This window comes from Colletes gigas, unplaced genomic scaffold, assembly GCF_013123115.1.
Source record: "Colletes gigas isolate AHSC1104 unplaced genomic scaffold, ASM1312311v1 Colletes_gigas_Sc00049, whole genome shotgun sequence".
Classification (NCBI taxonomy): Eukaryota; Metazoa; Arthropoda; class Insecta; order Hymenoptera; family Colletidae; genus Colletes; species Colletes gigas.
In genome coordinates, this window is record NW_025106678.1 from 933,218 (window position 1) to 944,863 (window position 11,646).

The following is an 11,646-nucleotide window of genomic DNA, read 5'->3' on the forward strand; positions in this document are numbered from 1 at the left end:
TTATAAATAGAATTCTTCATTGAAAGGAAATTTTCGTCAATGACTGATTCAATGAAATACTGTTCAACTTTTGTTATGTGAACTTCCACGTACGGAAGTGTAAACAAATCTCATTTATGCTGCGGTGAATATAGTGATAATGTCCTGCATTGTTTAGATACAGTTATTAAATGGCTGAAAGCACAAAATTAATTTACAGTTTTGGAAAGATTTGAAAGAATTAGCATTTGTTAAATCCTTGATGGAATATATATTATGTAGCTACCAATTAATATTTTGTATCGATACTTCGTGTCTAATAGATAGTAATAAATACTTATTATGAAGCAAACAAAATTAATTTACAGTTCTTGAAAGATTTGACGGATTTAACATTTGCAAAGTCGTCTATTGAAAGTTATCGATTAATATTTCATTATATATTTTGTAGGAATGTTTTATGTTCATTTAATAATAACACACATTTATAGTTGTCAGTTTTACTTCTTAACCGAATAAAGAAATTTATATCGTATTATATTACGATAAATTCTAATTTACAAATAAAACCTAAGAAGTTAGTTTACGAATGAACCTGAAATTTTCATTCGTTATTCGTGAATTTTATCCAACTCCGCTATAATCCATATCCTAGCTCTATAGCAGCCATTTTGGTCCGCTGCAGCGAAAAGAGCTCTTTATTATCAAGTATCCACATCTTATCATTGAAATAATTAAAGAGATTTGTATTTCTCTCGAACAAAGTCAGTTAATAAACGGTATTTTACCGTCTATCGAATTCGCGCAAGCTATTTCGTTAGCGTTGTTTTCTATGTAAATTGTTCGCAGCTGATGTACGTTGCAGCGGTTTAAGCGTGCGTCTGAAATTTGCATGAGTGATACATCTCCCTATGTTGCTAAATTGAACAACTCTGCCACTATCGTCTCACGCGAGCCACATTAAATTGAGTTACACCGATGTAGTAAATGCAGGGTGTCCGTTAAATCATTGTGCAAGCAACGAAACGGTGACATCTCGTGGGAAACATAAACGAGTGGAGAACGTGGAACGCTCGTTGCGTAATGTTTCTGCCCTTCTCCTCCTCTGACGATCGCGGAACGAAATCTCGATCGTCTCGCTTATTCAAAAGACAACGAACGGCCCCGAAAGGATCAAACTCGATTTAACTACTTTCGAAAGATTCGCAAAAGTGACGGCCGGACGTGCTCTATAAATTCTCCGGGAATCTGTTAGGGAAGAAAAGATTCGGTTCGATTCGATTACCGGACCGATTCCTTTGTTTGCCCGAACGACTACTCTAACGAATTGAGCCATTCGAGCCGTGGATGGATTCCGTCTTCGTAAGCCTGGTTTCCGAAATGGCTGTCGCTTTTGAAATAGCGCTTAAATCCACGTGGTCCGCGCCCAGCAGATAATCTAAGGGCTGTCGGTCCCTACACTCGATAAACTTCGACTTTGGCTTCGAGCCTCAGTATTCCAGCGCGAAAATCGGAACTTTGGCTCGGTGACCTGTATTCGACTCAAAACTACTTTGTATCTGCTTGACTGCGAAGTACTTTCACAATTTAAAAGCGCTATAATACGTCTTCCGCGTTTCAGACTGTCTTCAATGGCCTCCTCGCGAGAGAGGGATGTAAATTTTATTCGTACAATTGCCTTTTCCCGTGCCCCTTTTGCTCCGCCATCCGCGGTGGAGGAAATATTAGTTCGCGAAGTCGACGTAACGCGATGGATGCCGCGAATTTTTATGAAACAACCACCGTTTTAGGCACCAAAAATTCTCACAAGAATAGAATAAACTTAAACGTTTCTAGTCTCGCCAAAAAGCATTTTGTAAACAGTCTTGAAACGGACTAAAATTAAAAAATAATCTATACAGAGACTCTAGGCTTCCAACTTTCACGAACATCGAGTGTTCCTCGTGTTTCATCGCGAGCTCTACTCGTTTTAGCAAAATTAAACAATCGACGCCGCAGACCATCTATCAAATTATTGAACCCGGTTTTCGAAACTTCGCCTAAAAGAGCCCCCAACGACAATGGGTGAAAACTTCGAACGTCCACACGATGCTTTTGTGCCTAAGTTTCCATCCCCTTTCTTAGGGAATTGCTCACAATATTCTATGATCTTAGCAAAAGACCTATAATTTCTCTTTGCATAATTATATCTTATACTCTTGTTATTTCACCACCATTAACAGAAGCGTCTGATGGAAATGTGTGACAAGTAAAAACTAAGTCTTAGAACACTCAATGTTATAATTTCAAGAAAAGCAATCGAACGATAATCTTTTTGGGGGATTAAGTTCAATTTTCTTAAAGATTCTTGTTTTCATTTACACCCAAATTATGGTGGATTCCGACGTTATTTTTCTAATATCGAAGTAACGCTCGTTTCAGTTATTAGGGACATCTGAGAAAAGATTCCCTCGTTAAAACAGAGCCTGGCCTAGTTACGGGACTTACCCAGTATTCTTGTCTCGTGTGTATTGCAAGAGTAAATCAAGAAATTAAAGGCGTTGCGCCGCGATGCGTCCAACCAGCGCGTTAAGACTGTCGAGGAAATAGATCAATGTATAAGATAAGCAGAAGTAACACCTGGCGTGGAAGCGCGAAAGTTATGTGCCGTGAGATTTCATGGTGTACCGGAGCACGAAGCTCATTGTGCTTTATTATCGTGCTTAAATGTTATATTGTACTCATACGGCACAGTTTGTTACGGAGTCTGTCCATGGCGTACGGTATCCCCGTCGAAAATATTTACCCTCGCGCCTCTGCTCGTACATTAAACGGCGAACATGATTTACACTCGCTCGTGTACGTCGAAATTTTATGTCTGCCGCCTGTACGCTGCCATAAGCACCACGGCACAAAGCTCGAAACGTTATAAATCGTTTTGGACTATTGCAACTTTGCGAAAAAAAAGATCGCACCATGACTTCCTTGAGATTATTTCACTGAACGTTGGATTTTCTCGAGAATTTATTTACGCTAAAAAGGGAACGTACTGGAAATGTTAGTCACCGATTTTGATGAGTAAATAAAAATATTAAAATAAAGTAGTAAGTAAAGGTAAAACTTATTTCGTCAAGTATCTTACACACTGTTAGAAATGAAGGTTTCAATGGATGAATTTTGTATTTTGTTCTAACAAATTTGACGCATTGTTAGAAAAATGTATTTGGCTGGGATTTGAGATAGTATGAAGCAAAGAGGTATAAAAAGAATAAGAACATAGATTATAATTGAGATAGATAGCAAGTAGAGTCTTATTACCAGACTGTGGATCTTTATGCAAATTCCTGTTTTTATTAATAGGATTAATGAAATGGGAGCTTTGTAGAGTGTTGTCTTAACCCCTGAATATAATAATTCGTATCATGCTTTAAGTGTTTTTTATATTTTTGCATATTAAGTGCATCCTGTAATTTGTTTAGAATTAAAATATCCGTAGTCTACTTATTTTATATTAATGTAATATTGGCAATGAGTGAGTTGTGGATAAATAACAGAAAGTAAGCTTCTTTCCTTGGCCAAGGAGCCTGAAATTATATTTTCGCTATGGAATTTTTTTCTCGCAAATGCGTAGGATTTCGAGAGTATGTCTATTGACCAAAAATGATTGTAATTGACCCCAGCAATCGAAAATAATTTTTCCAGAACGATTTGAAATTTTTTTTTTCATCTAAAATTTAGGCACATTTCTGAATTTTTTTCTCGAAAACGCGTAGAATTTCGGGGGTATGTCTGTTCACCAAAAATGATTGCAATCGACCACCGCAACTAAAAATAATTTTTCCAGAACGATATGAAATATTTTAATTTTGTCGAAAAATTGTTCGATCTACTCGAATTTTTTTCTCGGAAATGCGTAGGATTTCGGGGGTATGTCTATTCACCAAAAATTACTATAATTGACCCCCGCAACCGAAAATAATTTTTCCAGAACAATTTGAAATTTTCGTTTTTTTTTTGACTGTCGATTTTTCTTAAAAATTCATTTTCGATTTTTAGTAATTTTGTTTGACGCCCTATCGAAAAGTTGCCTCATACTTTGTTTCAGGTACCCATGAGCTCTACTTCAGAAAAAAATTTCATTGAAATATATTCACTATTGCAGGAGTTATAGTTGTTTGAAAATTGAATCATTTTTGTGGGGGTTTTCTCACTCTACGGGGTCAAGGAACAACTTTCCGAGTATTCTTGGAATTCCTACATATTCTCCACTAAAATACGCGTTGTTTGCTTTTTGAAACATTAAAATCCTCCAATCCGTTCAGAAGTTATGATGTTTTAAACATACGCATGAAAGTTCAGTGAAACATGTCAATGGTATGGTCAGACATGAAATTTTCGGTGATGAACTTTTTCTTCGCAACTGCGTAGGATTTCGGGGGTATGTGTATTCACCAAAAATGATTGTAATTGACCCCTGCAACCGAAAATAATTTTTTCAGAATGCTTTGAAATTTTTTAATTTTATCGAAAGATTTGACCACCTACTCGAATTTTTTTCTCATAAATGCATAGGATTTCGGGGGTGCGTCTGTTCACCAAAAATGATTGTAATTGACCCCCGCAGCCGAAAATAATTTTTCCAGAATGATTTGATATTTTTTAATAACTCTTTAACGAAACCTCGATTAAGAGATAGATATTCTTGATTTTCGTCTTATTTTGGCCTCTAGAATCTCCCATTAAAATTTTTCCCAGAGGTGGCCAAGCACCCTGTACAATACATTGCGCATTTATGCCTCGAAAAGGTGTGACGTTAGGTCGTCGTCGATGCGTCGATAACGCAAAATAAAGGCGAAAGACGATAATCGAAGGCAAAACCGAAACGATCGAGCAGACTTCATTAAACGAGAAGGATCGAACGAAACTAAAGTGAAGTGCGCATCGACTCGCAGCCAGAAGTATCTGCTTCTGTTCGAAAGGTCTTATAACGATTCGTAATGCGCTCGTTAAAGTATGACGCTCGAAATTACCGAGTGTCGCGTTCAATTCCTAACGGACGGGACGGCAATTCGATAGCAATAACGGTCGCGTGTCAAGAGTCCTCCGCGGTAATCGACATCGAGCCAACTATTTTGTCGCTGGAAATATTATAGTAGACTGGCGCGGTTCGTTCGCAAGATATATTTGCTCGTAATTTACGAGGGCCTCCCGCTTAATTGCGTATTACCGTGGAGCCTGTAATTTACGCGTTCAAACACTTCTTTCGATTTGCATGGTAAACGAGCCACCCTCGATCACACTTAGTCATCTTGGAAACGCGGATGTACAAATTGCAGGGAACAAAGTTATCGCGTAAAAGGCAGATAGCGATAAGGAAAGTTACGATTAATGCCTGAACGGGCGAAAAGAGGAAAAAAAAGAAAAAGGTAAATCTGCGAGAAGCGTTAAAGAAGTGTAAAGGGAACGCTGCTAATGAAATACCGACGCTAGAAAGAAGGTGCTGGCTCTGGGTAAAGATCGGATAGGTTAGAAAGTGCTTAAAACAGGTAACGGGGGACGAAACTCGGCGGTCCGTGTTAGCACGTTAAACGGGTACATTAAGAACTTTATGGTTAATTCAGACACTTTCGGTTTTGCCATTGCTTCTGGTAAATTACATGGTATCTAACGTGCTCGTATTAAACGCTCGCGAATGATCGATAAAGGACACACGGTGCAACATCGTCGCCAAGCTTTACAATGTCGAGCAAGTTATTCCTTACACGGAACATCTGCCATAATTACTGCAACGATTATACGCTTTTTTAAAATTTCTGTAAGAATACCGCGACAATACCCCAATAACAGGCTATCAATCAGGAGAATTAATATTCATCTTCCGATTAACGGTGAATGCGTCGAACAGAAAGTCTACTAATTAAATAATTAACGAACTTTTCGTTCGTCGACGAAAACGACGAATAAAACTTACACCGTTCTTTATTGCCGTTTTTAATTGTGATTTAAAGATTCGTTCGAGCAAGACTCGTGTAAATTATATTTATAATACTGGAGAACTCTTTTATATGGAATCAATTTATTTCTTATACGTTATATTCAAAACTATCGACTATATTTGTAGTTATCCTATTCTATTTTAGGTAAAATTTTGTCCTCCGTTTATTTATAGGTATAAACTAGGTGACCATTACTGTCACGAAAGTCGAAAAAATAAATTTTCTAGCACTGACATCTACAAGTATCTATATCTGGATATTTTATTGACTAAATATTCCGATAATACTCCATTGTAAAAATTTTTTAATTTATTTGTGTTTAAAGAAAAATTGAAAAACTGATTTCTGATGTGGTTGCCTCGACTGAAAAATTTTGCTCGAAAAAAGTGTTTAGGACGTTTAGAAATAAATAATGAAAAATGAGGAATTTTTTGGACGTAGACTAACCCCATAAGGAAGTGCCACGTTTCGAGGCTAAACGACGACCCCTATATGTACATTAGCATAATTTTAACCAGAGTGGTCCAACCCTAAAGAATATCAAATATATTTCTCAGCATTCCTTTCAATTCACGGTAGAATATTTATTTCTGCAATTCGATTTAATCAACACTCGAGCAAGATCGTGGGATAGTTGACCTACTCTTTAAAGTGTACAGACTAATAGATCAGCTAATTACTTGACCCAACATTCCGTACCGGTTGAATTTTCTTGCTTCCCCATTCCGCCACGAATTCAAGGAATCGCACTCCCCCTCTTTTTTTACAAAACCTCATCAAAACTTTTCCGGCAAATTCAATTGCCCGGATCGTATTTTGTAATGTCATTGACTTTTTTACGGTTCTTCTCTCTCACATTTCACCGCAATTCCTGCAAATACTTAACTCCTTTGTTCGAAACTTCTCTTTTTTATTTTGTTGCATATACGAGGTCTGAATAATTTACTTCTGGCGGTAGAGAAATATTAAACCAGTCTTATTTTATATCAACAAACAAATATTAATTTTTTGAAATTCGAAAACTATAGATATTTGTTTAAACGAAACTGTATATATTGATACCAGTAAGAACTTCCTGAAGACCTGCAAAATGCACTCTTACTTTCAAAACATGAACAGTTAGGAAAAGATAGAATTTGTCTCAATGGTTAACACATTGTTTATTTAAGTTCACACTAAAAAAAAAAATTACTTTGTAACTGTAACTATAGTCAATGTGTTTGGACAATTTCATCGCAGAAATTCCAAACGAATGTAGACGAAAGTGCGTTATTTTTGCGAGAGTAGCTTCGGGTTATTGGGCGCTAAACTCTTTATTGTTGATTAAAGCCGACGCATGGAATCATTGCGTTAAAGGCAGTAAAATTGAATTTCACGCCCGCGCTATACGACCTATAAAAGTGATCATAGACATTCAATTCTGAGTGACAACATACGCGACAGTCCGTTATTGGCAGTTTGGCTGACAAAAAAAAATGATTCTTCGCGGACAAAATAAGCTGAAAGCTTGAAACAACACCCTTGCAAACAGGTCTGAGTTTTCCAGATGAAAATTCATCGGACACGAGAGCACTTGAGTGAAAATTAATGTGGTAAATCTTGTTACGAACCACATCCTGCTCTTTTGTGTTTACAGTTACGCATTGTCCAGGTTTGCAACACCGAATTTATTTGATCTTTTTCAATGCAACGAGTTCATTCATCGTAACCAACGAAAAATATACACGTTCGAGCACAATTATAGCACGGTTATGTAAATAAAATTATAACGTCGCGAGTATGAAATTTCTAAGCAATTTCAACTTGGACGTATAGTCCATAGAGCGTGTAAACACGATTAGACATTTTTAGAATTTCTGCTCATCTATCCGTTTGTTTGCTCGTTCGTTCTGGATTAACTCAAAATCCACCGAACCGATTTTGATTAAACCTTCGCCATTCTGTTCCGTGTTTGCCTGTGAACGGGATAGGTTTATTTATCGTAGTACACCTGCGCAACGGAAGCGAGTACTAAACAATTAGTAATGAAACTCGGTTGTGTACGTTTGTTTGCTAGCCTGAAGTAAACCAACTTAAAATATCGGTTATATGGAAATTATAAAATGCGCGATATCTCGCTTATGCTTACTCTCACAGGAGAAGTGCTTACGACAAAATTTGTTGGATATTGAATAAAGAAACTTTTTTGTTCCGTACAAATTTTTGATACTATCGATAATAACCCAGATATCGACCTAGCCATTGATATAAACATCGTTCCAACTTTAGAAATAAACTACTTTTCTATTACTATTTTTTCTATCCCTAATATTTGAAAATATCTACTTTCGACAGGTATTTCTTGAAACTGAAAGTCACTCGAGCGAAACTACGAGCAAAAAAGATATTAGACTAGGTAGAAGAAGGTAAAATCTAAGTGATTATAGGAAATGGGAAGATATAAATCTTTTTATCTCGGGGCTGAGGCTTCCTTATTTAACTTTCAACCGGTGGTATGATATCTAAATCATTTCACGGATCTAAGGCAATCCAGGGTTTTTCAATAATCATGGTACAAAATTAACCGAAATTCTGGAATATAATTTGTTCATATAATGCTTTATAATTTCGAGAAAATCAATTTTGCAGATTCATTGGGACACATGTGCAGTAGAATACGATTTGGCGTCAGTTCAAGTAGAAATAGTGATTGATGGTCGGACGTGTCAAACAAATCGTATTCAATCGCATAGATATCCGACAAATTTTTTAATTCGATTATCTTAAAACTTTAGCATTATATTTTATTATTCTACATTTTCGATTTATTTTTTCATGTAGGATCACGATTGTACCATGATTAGTGGGACATTCTGTATAGTAACTGCTCACGATTCAATATCTAACCACTCGCTATGAAGATAAGGAATGATTTATGCTTTTGTCCTATCAAAATTTTCGTACAGTCACAGATAGTTAATTTTTCTCGACGCTATATTTAATTTATTCATCTTTCTCATGTCATGATATTTATAATAATAATTTAATATTGGTACAGGACAAAGTTGACAATATAGAATCCAAACAAAAATAATTGCAAATATGTTTTCATCGGCAGAAAAATTCTAAAATTTAGAAGTCAGCACGTAATATTAATAACAAATATAATCTTGTAAATCTGTAAAACATTACAGTGTATCAAATAAGATATTCTGAGAAGAAACTTAAAACATCATAATTGAATGAACAAATAAGAAAATATATTTGGGAAATAAATAATAAATAGAGATGGTAACATTGAAATAGTTATACAAACGAAATAAATCTCTTTTTAATAAATAGTGAAAGTGACATGATGGTTACAAAAACCTTGAATTATTTACGATCGATAGCCAACAATCGAAAGTTTTTATTACGCACAAAGAGAATCGTTCGTTAAAAACATTTTTCATTCCCATATTTTTCAATAGATTCCCATTGAAGTGTTATTGATGGATTAACGAGGCTTTTCCAATAAAAAAGAGTTCAAACGCGATCCCGTTCGAACTATTTTTAACTACATAAAACAGACAATTTTTTGAATGTTCAAAAGAGGTCATGTTTCCATCGAAAAAAGTTCAACGAACCATCGAAAATAGTTTTATGAAAAATAAACAAATTTTAATCTTCGCTGACGCGAGTTTCACGTTTTACGCGAATTAAATATCGATTTTATTTATTTATCGTTTTAAGAATATCGAGGGAGAGAGCTAAATCGAAATTTTATAAATTGAACAATTTATGGAAGTTTGAAAAAACGTTTTATTGCAGCAAAGAGTGGCAATCAGAAACTTTGAACTTTTCATCGAAAGATTTTCCAAGCTTACAGAAGGGATACCTCAAAAACTAATGAAACTTCTGGCTTGGAATTTTAATAGTCCGTAGAAAACGTGTCCACCCATCAGTGATATTGGAATATCAGTTTTATTATTAACAAAAATTAATAATAACTCTAGTTATAATTTTACTATTAACAAAACACTTAAAACTTTTACTTGTTCATTTTAAATGGACGCTATTTTCAATATTTCTACTTTTTGAGATATTTATAGAAAAATTGTTTAATACTTTGTGGCAGGTGCCCATGAGCTCTAGTTAAGAAAAAAATTTCATTGAAATATATTCACTATTGTAGGAGTTATGGCTGTTTGAAAATTGTATCATTTTTATGGGGTTTTTCTCACTTTACGGGGTCAAGAAACATCTTTTCAAATATTCTTGGAATTCCTACATATTCTCCACTAAAATACGCGTTGTTTGCTTTTTGAAACATTAAAATCCTCCAATCCGTTCAGAAGTTATGATGTTTTAAACATACACATGAAATTTCAGTGAAACATATCAACGGTATGGTTAGACATGTAATTTTCGGTGATGAATTTTTTTCTCGAAAGTGCGTAGAATTTCGAGGGTATGTGTAATGACCAAAAATGATTGTAATTGATCCCTGCAACCAAAAATAATTTTTTTAAAACGATTTGAAATTTTTTAATTTCGCCAAAAAACAGCACCTACTCGAATTTTTTTCTCGAAAGCGCGTAGGATTTCGGGGGTATGTCTATTGACCAAAAATAATTATAATTGACCCCCGCAACCGAAAATAATTTTCCCGTGAATGATTTGAAATTTGTTAATTTAATTTTTTAATAACTTTCTAACGAAGCCTCAATCAACAATCTGATATTCTTGATTTTCGTTTGATTTTTCCCAAGGGTGTCCGAACAACCTGTATTACAACAAATAATTGAAAATCGTCTTGTTACACGACTCCGCCCTGTAGAAAAAGAAGAAACATCGTTTAAAATTCCTACGTGTACGTTCGTCAGTGTTCCTTCTTCCCGTGCATCCCGTAAGCGTCGAAACGCTGTAACACCGAACGAAACGCAAACACTCGTTCGAGGTCCACCGTAGGGAAACACGCGGACGTAGGAAATGGAGAACCGGGGTGTACATACTCACCGGTTCGCACCAGCACGTTAAGTAGGATGGATAGCAGAAGGGTGGTGGCCCGGTATCCGTGTATTATGATCATCAGCCACCTCGATACGCTGAATCCCGCGTCGTGCCATAGACCCGTGCCCTCGTGTACCATATTTTTCCGCCTCGCCCTTTCTCGTCCACCTTGCCGCCAATTGCCTCCCCGTCGCCTGGCCTCATTCACCGTTCGCTTCGAGTTTTTATCGTCGGTCGAAACGCGGCCCTCGAACCCCGTAGGAATGTCTGTCCGCGTTCCTGCTCGTCGAACGGCCCGATAGAGAGAAGAAGAAAAAAAGCTACGACGTTGGAATCCACTGAGGGGGGAGTTTACTCCATCGACCCGGCGTTCGAACGTTTCTTGCCGACACTGAAAATCTTTTCCGTCGCGATTGTTGCACGCGTCGTCGCCGTGGATTGATTAGCGTTCCGTCGACGGAGGAAAACTTTTCCTGTTGCCGTGGAAACCCACGGCAAGGAGCCGCGAGCTAGAAGATCCGCGTTTCGAGCGGCAACTCGCCGGGATCAATCCGAACCTGCAGATATTGCTCAAGTTTATGGAGTTCCCGTCGACGGCGAGTCGTTCGGCAACTATCGTTAACGACGAGTGTATAAAGTTGCGCCCGGGAAGCTCGTCAGCGGCCGATTTCCTAGATAGGCGCCGGCTTCTCGGGTCTTATCGTGATCGCGAAACCCGGTA

The 11,646-nt window shown here is 36.8% G+C and overlaps 1 protein-coding gene across 1 annotated transcript in view; it reads right to left on the reverse strand.

The window, feature by feature from the left end:
* Positions 1–11,064, reverse strand: part of LOC122403335 — a 101,980-nt gene extending 90,916 nt beyond the window's left edge. Inside the window, exon 1 of the mRNA XM_043406815.1 lies at positions 10,914–11,064. Within this exon, the coding sequence (XP_043262750.1) occupies positions 10,914–11,064 (151 nt within the window). The remainder of the gene's footprint in view (positions 1–10,913) is intronic.
* Between the last annotated feature and the right edge of the window lie 582 nt (positions 11,065–11,646).